Below are 22,186 nucleotides of genomic sequence, written 5' to 3'. Positions count from 1 at the left end.
TCTATATTGTTGTTAACATAATTGAGATGACAAATTATTGAGCCTATTAAGTGTTTGATAAAATGCCGAAAAAAAGGCGATCCTTTGTTTTTTATTTTTATTTTTATTTTTTTGGCTCATTGAAGTTAGAATTAGAGTCAACTAAGTTGGAAGAATTGGTCATCCATTTGGCAAGTTGTGCTTGGTCTTTGAACAACTTCTATGAAACTAGTTGAGATTTGCTGTGCCTACTCAAAAGCATTTAATTACAATCATATTTTTGAGAAAATACAATGAATTGTTTCTGACCTTCTATTTTTACATTTAGCGTATAAATAGTTTTATAATTTTGGAGTTGATAATGTAGTTAGTGTTTAAAAGTAAAAAGAACAATGTGTATAATCCAATGATGAAAATGGCCAAAACTATTCCGATTTGTTAGAAGTTAGAATAAAAATTTTAGATTAACTTTTTGCATTCTTGATAGGTGCCATTTAACATTTGGAGATAGATATTCGTTAAACATTCAACAATAAGTTATGGTTGTTCAGAGAAACTTAGAAAATAAAATAAAGTGCTTCTTCTAAAATATCTCCAAGAAAAAAAGGCGGAAAAAAGGTAACAGCCCATGTTAAAAAATAAAAAAGAATATAATTCAGAAAAATAGTACTACCATTGGTTGGGCTCACATATTCCTCACCTCAAAGGATTGAATACAGAAGCAAATTTTGTATCTGTTTCAAATTGAAAATTTTGTATAATTGTTAAAAATGAAAAATCAAATTTAAAAAATGTACTGAGTTGAATGTTCAACTCATGATGTTATGAAATAGAAAAAAATCCGACTCCTTTCAGAATCCTTGTCGATTATAACTTGTAAAAAAACTGCAATTGAGGGGGAAAAAAGATATCTAGTATATTCTTGGCCAAAATTTGTAGCACTCATAAGGAAAATACAAAAACGTCTATCCACAATTTATAAAAAATAAAAAGAAATTTGCATCAATTTCTATGATGGCTGAAGAAATTGCGAGCTTACCAGAGCTACTTTTTTCGTCCGTTAATAAGAACTACTTTTTTTTTTTTCCATTGAGAGCTAGACCTACCATTTGAAGACATTCTATGATGCCTAGAGCAAAATACATTCAAGCAAAGTAATTTCTAGTTGGAAAAAAAATTATAGAAAGAATTTCAGAAGAGAGGTAGAGACTTATGCTTGACAAAAATCGAGCAAAGAAGGTGAGTTGCAATTCTTGCACCGATCTATTTCTTACCTACAGGCAAGTAGGTGGTTCAAACTGAAACAACAACTAATAAATGAAGGATTAAAAAAAACAAGGAGAGAAAGAAAACAGTAGGCATAGTCATCTCAAAATCATAAAAACATCAACTCATCTACAAAAATAAATAAATAAAAGAATCAATTTATAGAGCAATTTGGTAGAAATCAAACATAAGAACGTAACAAAAGAAAACAATTTGGCTGATTTACATAAAAATCGCAAAAAGGAAAAACTGAAAAAGGGTAAAATATCCCAGCAAATCTGATTCCTCAAACATGCAAATAAAAGAGTTAAACATAAAATATATGTCAATTACTTCTTTAGCTTCAAAATAAGAAAATGCAAGAAGAGCTTACCGAAACAAAAGCACTAAGAAGAACCAAATGACCAGAAGGCTCAAATAATTGGGCATTCTCTCTTATGTATAAGAAAATTTTTGATTAAAAAAAAGTAAACATCACATCTAATGAATTTTTGGAAAAAAATTGGATGGCGTGTGACAATCGAGACACATAGTCATCCGTGACCATGCAGGTTAGGTAGACAAAGATGGCTTTAGGTAGAGGAAACACATGGAAACAGTAAACTACACTATACCGGCTACTGCTCTTATCTTTCATCATTTGCGTGGCCATTAATTAAAAACCTTCCAATGAAATTGTGCCACTTGTACCAAGAATGACACTAATGGAAACTTGCACATAGATTGTCTCACCATAACTTCTTAAGCACAAGTACTACGTTTGAAGGATGACTGAAGTGTAAATTCTACTTTACAGTCGTAAATTATAGATGCATTCTCTTAAATTTCAATTTTGAATTCTTTACCCCATAAAGTATGAAATATATTCCACTTTAATACTTAAGATTCAATTTTTAGATACCTTACCGTCTAAACCATGAAATCTATTTTACTTTAGTCTCCACTTTAAATTTTGAGCAATACTTACCTGCTACTCTGTTAGTTTTGATAATTCTATGGATAGATTTTATATTTTACGGGTAAATTGTTCAAAACTAAAATGGGAAGAATTTCATACTTTAGGGAATAAATTGTTCAAAAATTAAAATGTAAGGACTAAGGTGGGACTGCGTCTATAATTAAGGATTTGAAGTAAAATTTAGCGGATGATTAAACATAATAGTCAAATGTAGTTCTATTTCTTAATTGTCATGTGAAATGTGAACTCTCAAACTTGGAATATATTTTTATGCTTTACGAGATAACGAAGATTTGCACGACTACAACTAACAAATTAATATTTTTTAATAATTTATTTGTGAAATTGGGTGTTTTAATACCAAAAAAAAATGCTGGGCAATGAGGGATTGCACAAGATGATTGCATTCTTCGACTCCCTTCAATTATTTCTCCTCAGTCCCTTTAATAATTGACTGTCAAATACAACGTTTCATTACTAAACTCGTCCTTTTACATTTTTCACAAGTTAAATTGCCATTTAAACAAATTTGGCTTATTTGTTTACCATAAGCAACGTTGGTAAGTCAAAGTCTGCTTGAATCTATATCATTAATATAATACAGTCGATGATGAAAAGAGCTAGCCCCAAAATGACTTTTTTTTTAAAAAAAAAAAAAATTTATAATATAAATGGGAACACCCGAATCTGAAATTTCTCACTTACATCCCTTCCTTTCAAACCACCAACCCATCCCTCCCCTCTAAACAACTTGATGTTCGACTAAACTACTCCAAAGTTCACATCTCTTGTCGCAAGACACTAGTAGCATTATCTATTATGTATTACAATATATATATATATATATCACCTAATATATCAATAATAAAATCATTATATGCCTAAAACACCCTTAAGTACTCTGCTACTACGTACTTATTGTGACTTCTGTCAATTAGAGTCCTATATCTTCTTAACGAGTCTTTACGTCTAAATCCCGTGCTCCTAAATTTTTGTTGAGCACAAGGAAGTCAATTATGATGGTCTTCATAAGTCCATGACGCGTAGAAGAGTGAAACAATCCTAGTTGCCAAGTTTCAATCAAATTTGACAACTTCGTTAACAATCACATACACATATGAAGCTGAATATCGTGTTTCCTTTTTTTTTTTTTTTTTTCTGGGCAAAGCTAAACATTGTGTTACACGTTCCTCTCCTAATTTGTCTATTTACCCGAAATAAGAGAAACTTGGTTGTTTAATTTTCCACGTAACTTCTAAGCGCGGCTCCTGTTAGTAGCAAAAACAAAACTGAGGTCATTTTCAGACTATAACTGGAAATGGTCACACGCCATTGACGCCAAGATCAAAGAGAGAAGGATAACATTAATTTGTTGTCCTTTATGACATTATCAAGGCTACAATGCCTCCTATTATTTTCAAGGCTTCAATTCGCATCATGATGATAAGACTTGAAAGACACTGCTAATTGCTATTGATGAAATGTTGCATTATTCCACTTGTCCTTAAAAGCTTATCTAATAAATGTAAAACTTGCCTTCTAAGACATTACTAATACTCCTACAAAAATTTGGAGGCCACATGTATACAAACGACCATGCACAATTTTCACTTGGATGGATGGTTGATCTGACATGCAATTGTCATACAGTTGAATTCGATAGTGGCAGTAATTAGCTAGTGTTTTGATGCATGCAAAGCAATGATTCTGACTATCTGAGTTTAGAAAGAGCCGGAAGATAAAAGCGGGTAGTTCATCCACTACATCATTTAACACCGAATTACTAGTAAAATTAGCCAAGTGTTAGAGAGAAGTACCGACAAGTAGGCCATTAGCAAGTAGCCTTCAACCTTTCGGCACCAGTCTAACAAGACCAAACTGAACATCCAACCAAACCAACTTGTTTTTAGCAAGTTCGCCACCAAAGGGGACCCATTATTGGATGTGGGTTGTGAGTTCAAATCTTGCATCCTGCAATTAAAAATGTTAAAGAGTGTGCTGGATAGGCTTGTCAATGGTTTGGAATATTGAATTCCGACTTGCATCCTACTCAGACCCATTTAAATGAATAAATAGTTATAAAATATATACAAATATTAATATATAATTTTGGATAGGATATACCAGACCCGTATTCGGACTCGATCGGATTTGGATTCGGAGAGATTAAGTGTAAGACCCATCGAGTATACGGATCGAATCTGGAGCAAGTATAAATAAATAAGTTCGGGTCTGGAACATTCAATTTCTGACCCGAACCTGATCCGTTGACATGTCTAGTGCCAATGCATGCCTTTAATTAATGAGTGTACCAGAGCACCCTTTTGATCTAAATGAATCTGTCTTTCCTCTAACCCTTTATATAACCCAGTTAAGTTCCCCTCGTAGCATAACATCGTATAGGTGTTGCCAATTGATAAAAGAAAAATTTGCATATCACTATTTGATTATGAGTACCCACCTAAAAATCCCCGTTTCTAGCAAAGCTCAAGAATCAACACATAGTTTTACACCTCTAAGAAACTATCAGTCAAGTTGATGCCTGTACTAAAGATACAGCCGCGTGATGAACTCAGGCAATAAGTTTAAGCAGATATACTCCATGATGGTTAATAACTTCGCGAGATTCTGCACTGCAGTAGGCAATTTTCAATGCATTGAAATTTGAAAGTAACGAATGCCCATTGTAGCTTTGTTGAACACGGCATGTATGTTCCGGACAATGTTGAGCTGCCGTTCAAGGTGCCAAAGTACTGCGACATGAATGGTTATATTTGTTGGCTAGTAAGCTTTTTTCAAAATTATACTTGTTATTAATTGAGCCAACTTGTATTGGTCCATATATCTTCTCCTAATTTATTTGGGTTGCTGTAGAATAAACAAGGGCCGCTTTGCAATTACAGTTAATCAATTGCACCATATAATGTAAGTACTATCACAATAAATGTATGTACGAGAACAACAAAGGAAGATGATAAGATTTGTAATATATAAAAAAAACACAACAAATTTTGTCACTAATTGAAAGTTATGTAAAAGGGCTATTTCCATTTGTCAAAATTCAAATTAAATCTTTTGGATCATCAATTGTTTGGTATAATTACTACTATGTTTTCAGACTCGGACCGGGTATCGACTCGGTCGCAATGGGTTCTATCGGATTCGATCGGAGTTGAATCGGATGACGTCATAAACAAAAATTATTTAAAAACTAAACTATTGTATGTAAAATACCTAAGAGCATGTTAATATTAATAAAGGTATATTCATATATATTTGATGTTTCAAATATATTTAACAAGAAAATACAAAGAAATTAAAACAATCAAGTAGCAATTTATATTATTTAATGAACATTAACAAGTTTAGAATTAAAATTATGGACTTAATTGAAAAATAACACCAAACTTTAAGACAATATTTATAAAGTATGAAATATTTGAGGTATATTAATAATTTTTAACAACATAGGGGTCAAAATATAATATTAAAAATGCTTTGACCTTTTAAAAAAAAAGAACTTTGACAGCCGCCGGTTCTTCCCGATTCTTCAATTTTTTCCAGTCAAATCCGGTTTTTGACCTGGTTTGATCGAGTTTTTATTTGTTCGGTTTTTAGGGATAACTCGGACCGTACAGTTGGCCGGTTCCTGGTTCGATCGGTCGGACCAGCCGATCTGGTTCGAATTTAAAAACTTAGAATTACTATTGTCATTGTAGAGAACTTTGTCTGATAAATAAGACTTGAACTTGACTTGTCCTTCAGTCTTTCTTCTTATTGGCAGGACTAAAGTCCCAGGAATCCTGAATTTGGATTTTTTGTTTGGGAGAACTGCACAAATAATCCCTCACATATTGCAAATGTGAAAATTTAGTCCCTCAGATCGAAAATGATCAATTTTAGTCCTTATCAAATAAAAAAGGATCAATTTGAGTCCCTTTTCACTTTTCCGACTGATTTTTGCTCGGAATATCTCACGCGCACACCACGTGGCCAACTTTTCAAGGGTAAAAATGCCAAACCACTTATATGTTGACCAAAACCAAAATGTAAAGGGCGAATACTTCCTAAAATTCTTGATGCTCGAAGACTTGACTGAGTCCAAGAATCCTCTATTCCGTAGTCCTTCATTACCCAAATCCCCGCGCTAAAAGAAGCAAGAGAAGAAGGAAGAGGAAATTCTTTAGGAAACAAGCAAAGGCAACCATCCAAGGACCCCAGATAAGTGGTTTGGCATTTTGGTAAGGACTAAAATTGAGATAAGGAAGAAGAAGAAAAGCTCTGCGTAGCTATGGCGTCCATGGCTAGTGCAAGCGTAGCTCCTGCTGGATTCTCATACGGCAGGCCTCCATTTTCTGCTTCAGAGAAGCTGAGGAGAACGGTGGTGGTGAGGGCTGAAGCCATAAACCCAGGTATCAGGAAGACCGAAGACAAAGTGGTGGACTCTGTTGTTATCGCCGAACTGAACAAGCCTCTCACTGCTTACTGCAGGTTTTTCATTTACCATCTCTTGCGTACTTGATCACTTCCAACTTTTCTGATTACCTTGTTGGATCATGGAAGGGAAACATGTTTTCTTTTTCCCTTGTTTTGGGAATTAATCTGTCTGGAAGCCTTGTAGATTCATTCTTTGCTCAAAGTAAAATATGAACTTAACAGGCCTTTGTATTCAGACACTACCCTCTAGGCATTAAGCCTAAAACACTGATAGAAGTCAATTTTAGCGTGAATGCCTAACATTTAATTATGTTAAGTGCGAATTCAGGCCATAGCCAGGGGTTTTTGATGACACAGTAAAAGTAAACATTCTTTTGAGCGGTGACGGATTGGTTGACTTGTTGGAGCAGGTGTTGGCGGTCTGGGACTTTCCCTTTATGCGATGGAAGCCATGTGAAGCACAATAAGGCTACTGGAGACAATGTTGGGCCTCTGCTAGTGAAGAAGCAGTGACTAGTAAATGATATAGCACTATTATACATTCTTGAATATTCCAAACTTGGTGCAGCATAGTATATCGTGTTCTGATGGGGAAATCCTTGTATGTTCTTAATGCAATATGATGATCTCTATCTGGAGTTGTAATAAAGTGATAGTTTTCTACTCCTGTAGTGGAAATTCCTTCTGATTTCAACTAGTTCAATCAGAACCAGAAAAGTGGTTTTGGTCCTTTACATTTTGGTTTTGGTCAACAGATAAATGGTTTGGCATTTTTACCCTTGAAAAGTTGGCCACGTGGTGTGCGCGTGAGATATTCCGGGTAAAAATCAGTCGGAAAAGTGAAAAGGGACTCAAATTGATCCTTTTTTATTTGATAAGGACTAAAATTGATCATTTTCGATCTGAGGGACTAAATTTTCACATTTGCAATATATGAGGGACTATTTGTGCAGTTCTCCCTTTTTGTTTTATTGACTGTTGTGATGAATTAGAAAAACCAACTCCAAAAATGTAGAATTGTTGGTTTTAAGTAAGTAATTGAATTCTTACATTATACAGGTATCAAAACAAGTATTTAGGCTTTTGGTATTGCATATGATGTATTTTAAATAAAGGAAAGAGAAGAAAAACAAAAGGAAAGTGAAATGAAAAATAAGGGACATTTTAATTTTAAATAAGGAAAAGCAATAATTGTTAGTTCAACAGCATGAAGTACCTCGTGCCACACACATTTGGAAGTATCAGCAGTAAGAATTAGACCAAATGGCATTCTCACCAGCTTCTGTTCACAATTTCCCAGTATGGTAAATCAATACTGCTCCAAATGAAATAATACAATTTCTAAGTTTCATCATAAAAAAACAACACTGAGTATGTGCACTCTTAACTTTGTGTTTGAAATTTATGATATAGTTTTTTTTTTAACCTTATAAGATTACAAGAAACCATAGTGGAGGTAATACAATCAACAAATTAACAAAAAAAAAGAAAAGGTAATTATAGGGCTGCAAACGAGCCGAGCCGAGTCGAGCTTTGAGCTAATCGAGCCGAGCCTCGACTAAATTTTACCGAGCTCGAGCTCGAGCTCGACGAGCCGGCAAATTTCGAGCTTGAGCTCGAAAAAAAATAAAAAATAAATATTTTTTTTAAAAAAAATAAATAAAATAATATTTTTTTCTTAATAAATAATAAAATATTAAGGATATATACGTAATTTTACTATAAAAATAAAAAATAAAAAAAATAAATATATAATATACGTAATTTTATTATTAAATAAGAATAAATAAAAAAATATATATATATATACCCAAGCTCGCGAGTTAACGAGCTTAATATTCTGAGCTCGAGTTTGACTCGAGCCGGCTCGAGCCGACTCGAGCTCGACTCAAGCTCGATTAATAACGAGCTCGACTCGAGCTTGACTCGAGCGGCTCGCGAGCGGCTCGATTCGTTTGCAGCCCTAGGTAATTACACTTACAATTGAACCCACAAATATTGAGAGATAAACGCCCGTGTAGTGAAACTTTATTAGATAGCCTATACATCTTAAAAGTATGATTTTTTTTTTGTTCAAAGGAGATTTCAAGCTTTATAAAACCAACGGCCTTTTTGCTGTTAGCCACCACCAAGACTTGGTGGGATGAGAGGTCAAGGGTTCAAACCTTACCTCCCATCAATTATCATAATATGTGATTTTCTCAAAAAATCTATACAGGTATGTGGTGCACTAGTTTAATCTGATGGTGGTTGAGTTCCCATCAGTCCCCTAGACCCAGTTGGGTCACCCTTCTTAGATTAGGTTTGAAGGGTCAAACTAGAGATCTAACAGTCACCTATCCGATATCCTTGCTAGTTGAGTATTGCGTACAAAGTTTGATATTTATGAGGTTGTGATATTTAAGTTTCACAAATGTAACACCAATTTTTCTCATTAAATGCATTTATTATAGTACTAGAGTGCAGAAATTACGAGCAGCCCATCGCTCAAAATATTTCTCCAATATTATTCCAAAAAACAACGCACCATCAAAGAGATCAATTAAAGTTCAATTTAGATTTTTTTTTAAAAAAGGAATGAGCAAAATAAAATAAATAAAAAAGGAAGTATTTTCAAATACGGACAAGTTTTGGAGCAATCGTAATATGAACTGTACAACAAATTACGTAACAGGGTGACTCATTTTATTATTGTCATCGACGCCAGATAACGTGTATGTGTTTTCCTTTGTTTTCTTATTCTCTGTTTTGCCGTTGCGTACAAGAAGAAAAAGAAGGAATCCTTTGTTTTCTGCTCCCCCGAGGATTTCCGGGAGAGAAATCTGATCATATTTTCCTCCGCGAAAACCAAGAAGATATAAAGGGTCAAGGCTGATTAACCACGATTTCCATCAACAAGTAATATATTTGATCAAGAAGGCAGAGTCATGTGTGACTGCTGTGGTGAAGGCGGTGAATGTCACCCTCTCGGCTTTCTCCTGGGCCTTCCCTTCGCATTGATTTCTTGCCTCCTCTCAATCGTCGGCGTTGTCATCTGGATTGTCGGGTCAGTACATCTTTTCCTCCCTGATCATCACTATCACCCCCTTCTATGTTTTAACTCTCGATACACATCTAATCCTTCACCCTAGAAAAAACTGTGTAGCATGTCTAGGATTAAGGTAAATTCTTTTCAAAATTTTGTTTTCTGGGCTTGAATTAGAGTTGAGCCATTGCCCTCAGTTCTCTGATAATATGTTATCACAAAAATTTGTGTTGTAGCATGTTTAATGTTACGGTAAATTCTTCCTTAAATTTTTTTTGGTTTTCTGGGCTTGAATTAGAGTTGAGTTTTATTAATTATAGCCATTGCCCTCAATTCTTTGGGTTTTTGTCATAAGAATTATTGTAGGATTTAAAATTTTTTCTTTCTTTGTACCAATTGCTTATTGGAAATTTTGTGATGCAGAATATGCATAAGTTGCATATGTCCATGCTGCATCTGTGTAACTGTGGTGATAGAGCTGGCGCTTGGGCTGATCAAAGCTCCATTCTCCATCATGAAGTGGTTCACGAAGCAAATCCCTTGTTAGAGGCTTGAATCTCCTCAACCTGGCCCTGATTTTTAGTAGGTTTTGAAAGTTGAAACTCATCTAAGATTCTGTCTTTCTTGGTTTCAGTGTACGATAACTTTATTGATTTTTCGACTTCTTGATTGAATTCTTTAAACTCAGATCAACTGGACACAGACATCAGTTAGATGCTCATGAATTTCTTGAACCTCATCCTTTAGTTTTACCCCATTTTCTTTTTATGATTCTTTGTCAATTATCAATGTACAATTTTTTTCTTTTACTATAATTTGTGGTGTATAAAAATTTATCTCTTAGTCAATGTGGTGAGCTGTGACATGACGCGTGTGACCCCGACAAATTTTATCTTGAATTCATGATGTGATCACATGGGACATGAAACTTGTCCACGCTATTCGCGGGGGACCATCCTGTCGATCTACAACTAATAATTATTGACAACGGCCGGTGTTCGTTTTCTGAGATGAGTGTGGTTTTATTTCTTGAGGATAAGGGGTAGGAAGCTGCTAAAGAAAACTTGAGGTAACCCCTGTTTCTTGCTGTGCAGACAACTGAACAAATAAAGAAGAAGAATTGCCTAACAACTAGATATAAACTTGAATCTTTTGGCTTGAAGAACTTAGTGTAAATTAAGCTTGATCCCCATGAACTTGGAGAGGAAATCAATTTGCAACCCTAGGCTTTTCCTAGAGGCAATTGCTTCCATTGACTGAATCAAGTTGTAATTTTTAATGGTCAAAATTTTTTTTTAAGAGCTAATGTTATATAGATTATTAGTGTATATACTAGCACAATTGCATACATAATATATATATAAAATTTATATTTCAAATTCTATTTAAAAAAAAAATAGACCGAAGGGAAAGCCACCTAACTCGTTTTAAAGCTCAGTTGGCCTCCCTCCTGGGGCATAGGTCAGCTGGTTGAATCTTCTTAACTGCATTTTCTCTCCAAAATTTTCTGAAACATGGTCGAATGTTATTTAGGATGCGTTTGATAAAATTGAAATCTAAAGTATGAATCCATTAAATTATTAAATTATTAAGTACTAAATTTGAAATTATTGAATTGTTATGTACTGACACTGAGATCTGAAGTCTTAATATATTAAGTTATTGAGTTGTTAAGTACTAAATTTGATATATTTAAGTGTATATCACATTAAGTGATAAGTGAATAGTTTTTCATTTATTTTTTGGAGCAAGTGCCACTTAGCTAATTCATATGTTCAATTTCTTATTATCAAACGCGTCTAAACATAATGACATCTCAATCGATTAAATTTAAGTGCTGAATTGAGTGATCAAACAAAGTCTTAGCTCCTTTCGAGCCCATCAATAGATTAGATAGGTCCATCTTCCTCCCCTTTCCTCCAATATAGGACCAATTGTAATAATGTTGGGCTAAAAAAAAATGCCGTTTTTAACAATATCGTATTCTTGTATAATTCTTTAAACATCAGGCAGTCAAAGTTATTCATCGACCTCCTGTATCAAATTGGAAGCCGTATTTTGCAAGTGATCGTAAGCCATTTGTTGGGCACATCGAAGATGAATAGATACTAGGCGATTTAGTTCAGTATTTAAGGTTCTCCCTTGCGTCTTTGATATTTGATGATTTCATTGAAACATTCTCTAATATCTTATTGTTTGTCTTCTCTGAAATGAAAAACAGAAAAGATGAAAGGGAAAAAAAAGCTGCCTTTCTTAATTTTTTTTTTAAGAGTGAGGTTTTTAGTATAAATTGCCTAGAAAAGTTGTTGCCAATTTTTTTGAACTATGTTTCAAGGACTTGGGATAAATTACCATCTCTACTATCACTTGGGATCCTCAGTGACATATTTCCAATGCCACCGCAGCTCTGGTTTTGATCTCGTGGATCAAATGCCTTTTCTTTACGTTCGTGTCACCAAGGTGAAGCTTACTAATCCACCAGCAAATTCTTCAGCATTTGTAAAACTCGTGATTGGAACCCACGCGATCAAAACAAAATCCCAGGCCTCCAGATATGGAAGAGTAACGGTGCGGCAGGGTTATCTTTTTCTTTTTCCCCAGTGGTTGCCGTACAAAAGCAACCCAAGTGAAATTAGACCGGTTAGTTAAATTTTGGTTCAAAGGTTTAGAGGGTTAAGAAAATTTTGTTAAACCAAACCAATTTGAATTATAAAAAAATAAAGTACAAATAATAACAGGACACTTGGCACAATGCTATAAGTGGCATTGGATTGGCATTGGAAATATGTCACCGAGGATCCCAAGTGAAACTATAGGCCTATAGAGCTCTAGCGTTTTAAAACTACAAAGTAAAAATCGTCATGGGCTGGAATAAAGGTTTGGTGACTCGCAAAGCATGTGCGCTGAAGAAACTTTACAGGCCTTGGAATCCAATGTCCAGAAATCTAGCCAGCCACGAGGCCCAAGGAAATGACAAGATTAGTTTACAAGGGCAACTATGAACCATCATGCCAAAACCAACTAGAGTTACCAACAGTTATCCAAGTGTTGAGAGTTGAGGGAAAATTACTTAGATGATCATTTCTGAACTCAGAATTGTATGCCTTAAATCTCATGACCCTGCTACAAAACTAACAAGAAACCAAGAATTTGGATGCCTTCAGAATGGTATATAAGGAACGGATATAGGCTATGATATAAGAAGGAAATGAGATGGTAAAGAATGTTTCGTTGATGATCAAGACAATCCAATCAGATCAAAATTTGACAAAATCTTGGCAAATCAAATTGATTCAAATCTACAATTTACAATTATGGTAAGAACCCGTAAGAAAAGCATGTATCATCATGGATGAAAACATGAAAGTTTCTTATACATAAATTAGGACGTGGACACCCAAAATCTAGTCATGCTAAAGGCCTAAAACAAACATATGGCTTGGCAATTGCAATAATTACTTGAGAATTGAAATTGAATTTTATCTAGAGACATTCCTCTGAAATCTTCCTCAAACGCTCTGGGAAAAAAAAATCATGTATACGAGTAAATGGTAAAAGCGCAAGAGAAACATCGCATATTTAACAAGAAACACATGTTTATTAATTTCATGATATACTACGATTCGATCATACGAGGATGGAAAATATTAAGGGACTAGACCCTAATTCCTTTCGCCTTAACGATGTTTATTGAAGCTCTCTGCTGCATACAATTATTTAGACGAGTGCACCAATGCAATTATTTTTGTGTAACCCATCTTGGCTGCATGTGCGAGACAGAGAAAATATAGCGACCCTTGATAAATTTGACTTATCCCCGGTGAATTCTTTCTTTATTTTTCATAATATATATTTGAATGTATGACATATATTTTTCTTTTACTAAAAAGAGACATAATCATTTTAAATTTAATTAATTTTAAATTTTATTAATAAATAAAAATATGTATCACGCATTCATTCATACGTGTATTACAAAAAATGGAGAGAAAATCCATGGGGGAGAAGAGCCAAATCCGCCCTTCACAAGATCCTACCGTCCCAATAGCTATTTCTGGGAAGGCTTAAAGGAATCTGTCTCCGACTATTCCACAATACAAAAATCCTGCAATCCCATTGGCTATTTCTGATGGAGACCTCTTGTCTTGTCATACTGACAAGGGGTGTGAGAGAAATTTTCAAAATTATAGATGTGGTAAGTGCTATTACGGAAAACTGCTGGGGAGGTTTCTAAAATTATCTCCCCAAATATACGACATTCCAACCGTAAAAGGGATGTACGTGGAAGACCACTCAACCTCGGCAGACAATTATAGAGAATTTGGTCAATATTATAGAGATTTTGTCATATTATAGGGATTGTGGTCAGTAGTCAACACCAAGAATCTATGCAGCCCACTTGATTACAGCATCTATACCAAAACCTCTTGCCAGAAATTCTTAAAACCATCAAGTGAACCAAATCCAATGAACCATGGCTGCCTCAGGTTTTCAAACCACTTTAACGTTCACATTCCTCTAAAGTCCAGCTCTATACACCTATTCCTAAATTATGAACAATTATTTCATCAAATCACGAACCTGCCTTTTTGTCGCCTCCAGAATCACTACTACTATAACAAAGATGTGTAATATTAGGTTAATTCATAGGCGTCAATACGGACTAGATACTACAACTATTTGACAGCATTCAAATACAATCCAATCCTCTTGTGCAGCTGACTTCCTGCCTACCATTGCCCATAGTCTTTCAAAAGCACCAAAACTTACAAACACAACACACGGTCACGCACTCCCCAGTCTCCAGTCTCCAGTTTCAAATTTCAACACCCCCCCCCCCATCCCACCGCCCACAAACAAAGACGCTGCTATGATGCCAAGCTATAAATACATGATCATCCCATGATCATGCGACCTAAAACCAGAAAGCTCTTTTAAACCGAAAACCCCGAAAGTTTATAACAATTTCTTGAAAAAAAAAAAAGTCCAGAAACGTGACAGAAATGGAAATTCAAGCTATTCATGGAAGTGGCATCACGGCTTGCTCAGCTCAGGCTCCAGCGGGAGGAAGTCTTGGGAGCCACTTGGCTAAGCGGCTGGTGCAGATTGGCGTGAAGGACGTGTTCTCAGTTCCTGGGGACTTCAACCTAGCGCTGTTGGATCATCTCATAGCCGAGCCGGAGTTGAATCTGATCGGCTGCTGTAATGAGCTGAACGCTGGATACGCAGCTGGCGGCTACGCACGCGCCAAGGGAGTCGGAGCGTGTGTGGTGACGTTCACTGTGGGTGGGCTGAGTGTGTTGAATGCAATCGCTGGGGCTTATAGTGAGAATTTGCCAGTCATATGTATCGTTGGTGGGCCCAATTCCAATGACTATGGGACCAACCGGATCTTGCATCACACTATTGGGTTACCCGATTTCTCTCAGGAGCTCCGGTGCTTTCAGACAGTTACTTGTATTCAGGTGAAGATGTCTTTACATTTTTTCTTATTTTCCTCATGAGTCACTTTTTACTTAAAATGTAGAACTATTAATTTTTGTTTGCATATCATTATTCGAAAAATAAGATATATTACAGATAAGCCGGTAATTTGTGACATTGTGATCTTGAAACTGTTATTAAATTGAAAAGAGATACAAAGATTGATAATTCAAGAAAAACAAAATGTTAAAAACCTTGATTATTGCCATGCTGAGATGTAATTCAGGCGGGGAAAGAATTTAAGGAAGAATCTTATGATAGATTATGCTTAAAATGTGATAGGTGATTGAAAGAGGCAAGGGGCGAGCGCAGTTGGTAATATAATGTAATGTATTTTGTGACTTGGCTATGAAGGTTTCGTTCACCTTGAAAGTAAAACAACTATTGATATAAATTGGGTTCTAGCAAAATACATTTAAAATTCATAGAGGTCCCAATTATCACCCATTCAAGTCCAATAGAATTATTAACACAAGATTGAAGTACCCTAATATTTGATGGTATGGTGGCTTTATGCAATTGATTTGTAGAGAGTTGTACATATCTTGTTGGAACAATGGTATACCCAATTTGAGCTATCGAGTTGACATGTTGAAAGTATCTGCTATTTTTCCACTTGGGTTGGGTGTTATTGCAGTGTTCAATCAGCTGAAATATGTTAATGTGGACTGGTGTTTTTATTGCTATACTGCCAATTGAGATTGATAAACTGTAATGTGACAGGCAGTGGTGAACAACCTGGATGATGCTCATGAGTTGATTGACACAGCAATTTCAACTGCTTTGAAGGAAAGTAAACCAGCTTACATTAGCATTAGTTGTAATTTGCCTGGACTTTCTCATCCTACCTTTGCAAGAGAGCCAGTCCCATTCTTTCTTGCACCAAAGTATGTTATTCTTCTGTAGTTCCTCATTTCATGGAGTTTAATGTCATTGAGTTTTCTGACAGCGTTTTTATTTGCTTAGTCTTGGAGAATGAACATTTTCACTTGATCCGAAGTAGATAATTTGTTATATGTGTTTGCGTAGGAAAAACAACTAAATCAGATAAGCTGCTAATGCTTCAGATTGGTGGCACTTTGTCCTTTGAGATTTTCAGGTCTTTTGGATATCATCTGTCTGTTTCTGTGACAGTTAATTTTCGACTTTTGGCAACTAGACTTCATCATATTCAAGGAAGAACGCATGGAAACTGTCTTTTTTTGTTGTTTTGTCTGCACTTTGCATTTTGTAATTTCGTTGACTATAAACTTTTCTGTTTATAAAACTTAAAACAGCTTTGAATGCAAAATATAGTTGCTATCTTTGTAATATCGCTTAAAAGTATGTTGGTATTTCTTTGCAAGTCTTTCTACTCTTTTTGATTTTAAGAAGTTGTAATACTTATCTACTGCATGAATCTCTCTCCTTGCAGGGTTAGCAATCAGCTGGGATTGGAAGCAGCAGTTGATGCAACAGCTGAATTTCTGAACAAAGCTGTGAAACCTGTCATCGTTGGAGGCCCAAAGCTAAGGGTGGCAAAGGCACAGCAGGCATTTTTGGAGTTCGCTAATGCTTCTGGCTACCCTGTGGCTGTTATGCCATCAGCCAAGGGGCTGGTGCCAGAGCACCATCCCCATTTTATTGGAACATACTGGGGAGCAGTCAGCAGTAGCTTCTGTGGGGAGATAGTAGAATCTGCTGATGCATATGTCTTTGTTGGCCCTATCTTCAATGACTACAGTTCAGTTGGGTATTCTTTGTTGATCAAAAAAGAGAAATTAATTAGTGTACAACCCAATCGTGTTACTATATGTAATGGGCCTTCATTTGGCTGGGTTTTCATGACGGAATTCTTGTCTGCACTGGCCAAAAAGCTGAAGAAAAACAGCACTGCCATGGAGAATTTTCGCAGGATATATGTCCCTCCAGGAGTTGCTCTCACATGCGGGAAGGATGAACCTCTTAGAGTAAACATCCTCTTCAAGCACATTCAGGTACAAATACTATGCACAACTCTCTACTTCTTTTCATGTGCATCTATTATTTGTGCAGTTCTGAAGAAGATCCAATTCTTGCATAATCAAACTCATGAGAAGCACACAATTAAGAATCAATAATTACCGAACGATGATTAAGAAGAATGCTAAATTAGATTTTCTGTTGATTGTGATACAGATTTTGTTGATATCATACTCATGCAAATCCATCTACAATAATTTTGCTTTTTTAGGTTATGCAAGAAGCTCCAATCTTAAATGTCAAATGCTAGAATATGTAGGCATTCATCTCAAAGAATTTTAACAATGTTAGCATCAGCAGGACACTGGCATGCACTAGCTCAGTTTGCTGGAAAGTTAGTGCATGATGTAGAATGGGAACAAAATTTCCCAATATGGCTGATAGACAGCACAGAAGGAAATGAGGGCAGTGGCCCCTTTTTGTAATTAACTCTTGTACTATCAAGTGTTAATACCTATATATAAAACTGTTAATGTTTGTTGGAAAAGAGGACACTGGCATGCCTCTTGCATTGACTTAACCAAGCTCATTTACAGGAAATGTTGAGTCAAGAAACTGCGGTAATTGCAGAGACAGGAGATTCATGGTTCAATTGTCAAAAGCTTCGGCTGCCTGAGAATTGTGGGTAAGTTTGACTCTGTTGCAAAGTTGGATTCAGCATCTACTCTACAGTACTGTGTTTCAAGACATTTTCACAACTTAGAGGAGTTTTTGGTTAGATTTAGGTTTACTGTCTTTAAAACAGTTTTTTTATGTGATTATGTCTGTTCAGGTATGAATTCCAGATGCAATATGGATCCATTGGGTGGTCGGTGGGTGCAACTCTAGGTTATGCTCAGGCTGCTAGAAACAAACGTGTTATTGCTTGCATTGGAGATGGGAGCTTCCAGGTCAGAGAAAGATTGATTTTAGTTCAAATGACATAACAAACTGAATTTATGAACTTAAGGCATGGCACTATACAATTAGTCTTCATAGTCAGCTTCTTGGGCACTTGAGGCCTTAGGTTTAGTGCAATGACATTTCCATCTAAAAGTGTGCTCATCTTGTCAAATTCCAAATATACAAAAAGCTTTAGACCAATGCGAAAAACAGAATGCTGAGTCAATTTTTTTTTTAATTCATTTCACAGGTGACAGCTCAGGATGTTTCAACCATGTTGCGATGTGGGCAAAATAGCATAATATTTTTAATCAACAATGGAGGGTATACAATTGAAGTAGAGATTCATGATGGCCCCTACAATGTCATAAAAAACTGGGACTACACGGGTCTTGTGAATGCTATCCACAATGGTGAAGGCAAATGCTGGACTGCCAAGGTTAGCTTTAACAGACAAATACCTACTGCCTTACTTTTTGAGTTAAAATTATGATCAACATTAACTGAACATTCAACATTAGTATAATTTCTAGTTAATGGTGAGCAACAGCTTGATGAAATTAATGTGATTCTTAGAATGATTTTACATCTACTCTCTAAACTAGTGGAAGTGGTATTCCATATCCTTGTACTCACGGATGGTCTCTTTGGTAACAGGTGAGAACTGAGGATGAGCTGACAGAAGCAATTGCAACGGCAACAGGCACACATAAGGACTCCTTATGCTTTATTGAGGTTCTGGTTCACAAAGATGACACCAGCAAAGAATTGCTTGAATGGGGATCCCGTGTTTCTAATGCAAATAGCCGCCCTCCTAATCCTCAATAGCGGCATGAAACTTGTAGTAATGGCAAAAGACTTAACAATGGCATCCGAATTGCCATTACCTTTGGTCCATGGAGATGCTGGAGAAGTAGAAATAAGAACTTTAGCAATTCCAATTGCTATGTTGTGCTTAACAAGAATGTTTAAGCGCCTGTATATGCAATATTGTAATTTTATTGTACATTAGCGGCGGAGTTTTTGATGTTTCTGAAATTGTATTTCGAACTGAAGCAAAATGAGTATTTGCGTTTAGTACATCAAATTGTGGTGCATTGATAACATGTTGATTCAAGTGAATAACAGTTTGGGTTCTGAGAGAATCCTTTTAGGCCTCAGTCTTGTTGATCACTTCGTTGTCTACTTCTACTATTTTGTTCCAAAACCAGTGTTTCCTCCAAACTCTTTCCATCTGCTCGATCGGCACATTCTTGGTTTCTGGCAATAAGAGGTAAACAAATGCGGTCATGAGCGCAACCCAGCCTCCAAAGAAGAAGAAAAGCCCACACTTGAAATGGCAAAGCATTGATAGAAAAGTTTGTCCAACAATGAAAGTGAACAAAAAGTTGACTGCAACATTGATACTTTGTCCAGCTGATCGTATCTCAAGAGGAAAAATTTCACTGGGAATTAACCATCCTAACGGACCCCATGACAATCCAAATCCAGCAACATATAAGCAGATCAACACCAAAACTAGAAAGGCATGCCCTTTGCTCAATCCACCATGATCCCCCAGCTTTGCCGCCATAACTCCCCCCACTAAAATTTGCATGACAAACATACAAATGCCACCGTTTATCAGCAGAAACCTTCGGCCAACTTTGTCAACGACCAACATTGATATGAAGGTGGTGCAAATACCTACAGATCCAGTCACTGCAGCGGACAAGAGTGATGCACTTTCTTTCAAGCCAATTGTGCGAAAAAGTATTGGAGCGTAGAAAGCGATCACATTAATCCCCGTCACTTGCTGGAAGAATGGTATCGCTACTGACATGACAAGTTGAGGCCTGTATCTCCTCTGAATGATGTTTTTGAAAGGATGCTTAATGGTTTTAGAAATCTCACCAGCTTTTATAAGATCATCAAATTCTGCTTGGACATCTTCGGTGCCTCTGACTCTTTGCAGTATCCTCTTGGCCTTTTCATGATTGTTGCTGTGCTGAAGTATACTATTCGGAGTTTCTGGAAGAAAAAGGGCACCTAGAGTCAGAATAAATGCTGGGACCGCAGCCAGAGCAAGCGAGATTCGCCATCCCCGTCCATCTTTTATCTTTTCAGTGCCATAGTTAATCAAATTGGCTATTAAGGCTCCAATGCCGATGCTTAGTTGAAAGCTGTTGTTGATTGCTCCCCTGAATTTGGCTGGCGCCATTTCTGACAGGTATAGTGGAACAGCCTGAAGATTGGTAGAGGACAACGTATACGTGTAAGCTGAAAAGAAATTAAGATTGATAAATTGAACTAGACCCATTCATAAGCTCATTTGTTTCCTTTATTATTATGCGGAAGGACTGACAGCTGATGCATCCCACCTGGTTTGCAAAACCAACACCTATTCCAAGCAAAATTCTTCCAAATATAATCATGTACACATTGTATGCAGCGCCACCAAGAGCTGCTCCAGAAAGGAAAGCAGCTCCTCCAGTAAGGATCGATGCCTTGCGCCCAAAAGCTCGAGTGAGTGATGAAGCACAGAATGAAGCAACGAGGCCAGCTAGATAGAGTGAAGAGGTGAATAACGTCAAGAGTTGGCTGTCGAATTTACAATAGTTGCTTGTTTTGGTGTCCTCTTTCATTTTAGTGTAGACATCTGGGAAGAATTTCTTTAGAAATGGCTCCATAGAGGTCACCCCGCCTTCAAAATTGCCAAAACAAGTTAGGACTTCTGATCACTCAACAAGTTCATAGCAATGATTAACAAATACACATTTATTCCTTCACAGAATTTGGGGATCAAATTAGTTTATCAGTTATCAACAAAACTTCCTTCACAGAATTTTACTCTTTGCATCTCTAAGAAGACTCGAAACTTACCAGAAATTAACGAAAAATATAGGAAATTCTTATGTTGGAACTATAAAAGTTGGAATATAACTCAACACCTGTATGCCTACTTCACTCAACACTTGTTCATGCATCATTTCATCAAAGATTTTTTTGTTCTCGACGATGAAACATTGAAACAAAATTGCTACTGAAGAAACCTGAAATTCCAATATCATAGCCAAATATGACTCCTCCCATGGCAGCCATCATGCAAGACAAGACCACGAACGGTGTCATCCTGCCATTGTAGTTTCCTCCATCACTTGTAATTGCCAACCCCACAGCCATAGCCTCTTCCAAAATTATCTGCAGCAGAACAAGTTCCGGCAGGTGCTTCTGCCACTGCCTTATTCTCAAGGGATTGAAAGGAGTACTGTTGTACTCAAGCGTTCCAACTTGAAATAGAGCCAGAGAAGGACACAGCAACAAGTCCAACTTGCTTGCTTGCTTGCTTGAGATGAGTATAGTATTTTTCCAATCCACAATTTCAAAATTTATTATCTTTTCTTGACTTTTTGGTAACCATGTGATGTTGGAATGCTGGTTGTCATTATTGGAGGCTTATATGGCCATCATTGTCAGCTATGAGGAATTGAGGAATATTCAGCACAAGCAAGGTAACCCGAGGAATCAATTCACTAAACGTTATCTAAAAGAATGGACATGCAGGATTCTTGACTATAATATCTTTGCCAATTAAATGCACCAATTAGGGAAGATTTCCATCCATTATTGGTAAGAGAAATCCCCGCATTTGATATTTAGTCATCCATTCCATACATGATCTTCCCTCCTATCATCAGCCAATATAGTGAAAAATTAGTAGTTTGAAAAGTTTCATACGATTAGTTATGGCACATGGTACAAGTACAACAACGAAAATCTCTTATTGGAAAGACAGTCATTAGCTACCTAATTGAAGAACATTATCCTTTCTCCTGCTTACGGCTCTGAGCATTATCTTGAGTTCAAGGCAATTAATATAGTATAACAAATATGTATTTCAAATATATAACGGAGAAAGAAAGTACTAACAAATATGCTTTTATTTCAAGCTTTATTAATTATTAATGATTAAAAGATATATCAATTGATTATTATAAAATTAAAGTTACGTAGAAAAAGTATTATAAATGCAAGAGACGCAATGAAAATGAGAAAATATTGTAACCATTTATTAGAAAGAATCTAAAATATTTTTCCCCCTTAAACTTGGGATTATTTAGGTATCATCCCGTTTAAAACTTCTCCTAATCCTTTCTGTTTTTCTTCTAGCAAAC

At 36.1% G+C, this 22,186-nt stretch overlaps 4 protein-coding genes across 4 annotated transcripts; 3 read left to right on the top strand and 1 right to left on the bottom strand.

Moving 5' to 3' along the window:
• Window positions 1-6,292: 6,292 nt before the first annotated feature.
• LOC113776137 (CDGSH iron-sulfur domain-containing protein NEET-like) lies at window positions 6,293-7,370 on the top strand. The gene is made up of 2 exons (XM_027321233.1): window positions 6,293-6,694; window positions 7,051-7,370. The coding sequence occupies exons 1-2, from the start codon at window positions 6,495-6,497 to the stop codon at window positions 7,151-7,153; spliced, it is 303 nt and encodes a 100-aa protein (XP_027177034.1). The 5' UTR covers window positions 6,293-6,494; the 3' UTR covers window positions 7,154-7,370.
• Window positions 7,371-9,330: 1,960 nt separating this feature from the next.
• Window positions 9,331-10,499, top strand: LOC113775748. Its single transcript, XM_027320743.1, has 2 exons — window positions 9,331-9,686; window positions 10,089-10,499. The coding sequence occupies exons 1-2, from the start codon at window positions 9,568-9,570 to the stop codon at window positions 10,210-10,212; spliced, it is 243 nt and encodes an 80-aa protein (XP_027176544.1). The 5' UTR covers window positions 9,331-9,567; the 3' UTR covers window positions 10,213-10,499.
• Window positions 10,500-14,242: 3,743 nt separating this feature from the next.
• LOC113775084 (pyruvate decarboxylase 1) lies at window positions 14,243-19,192 on the top strand. Its single transcript, XM_027319821.1, has 7 exons — window positions 14,243-15,130; window positions 15,873-16,036; window positions 16,564-17,125; window positions 17,687-17,775; window positions 17,923-18,040; window positions 18,283-18,471; window positions 18,690-19,192. The coding sequence occupies exons 1-7, from the start codon at window positions 14,669-14,671 to the stop codon at window positions 18,858-18,860; spliced, it is 1,755 nt and encodes a 584-aa protein (XP_027175622.1). The 5' UTR covers window positions 14,243-14,668; the 3' UTR covers window positions 18,861-19,192.
• LOC113775085 (hexose carrier protein HEX6-like) lies at window positions 19,014-21,336 on the bottom strand. The gene is made up of 3 exons (XM_027319822.1): window positions 21,065-21,336; window positions 20,393-20,715; window positions 19,014-20,256 (listed from the first exon to the last, which is right to left on the bottom strand). Exons 1-3 carry the CDS (start codon window positions 21,192-21,194, stop codon window positions 19,183-19,185), a joined length of 1,527 nt encoding a protein of 508 aa, XP_027175623.1. The 5' UTR covers window positions 21,195-21,336; the 3' UTR covers window positions 19,014-19,182.
• Between the last annotated feature and the right edge of the window lie 850 nt (window positions 21,337-22,186).

This window comes from Coffea eugenioides, chromosome 6, assembly GCF_003713205.1.
Source record: "Coffea eugenioides isolate CCC68of chromosome 6, Ceug_1.0, whole genome shotgun sequence".
In the NCBI taxonomy this organism is placed as follows: Eukaryota; Viridiplantae; Streptophyta; class Magnoliopsida; order Gentianales; family Rubiaceae; genus Coffea; species Coffea eugenioides.
The sequence above is the reverse complement of the archived record's forward strand: the minus strand, read 5'-3'. Positions and strand labels throughout refer to the sequence as shown.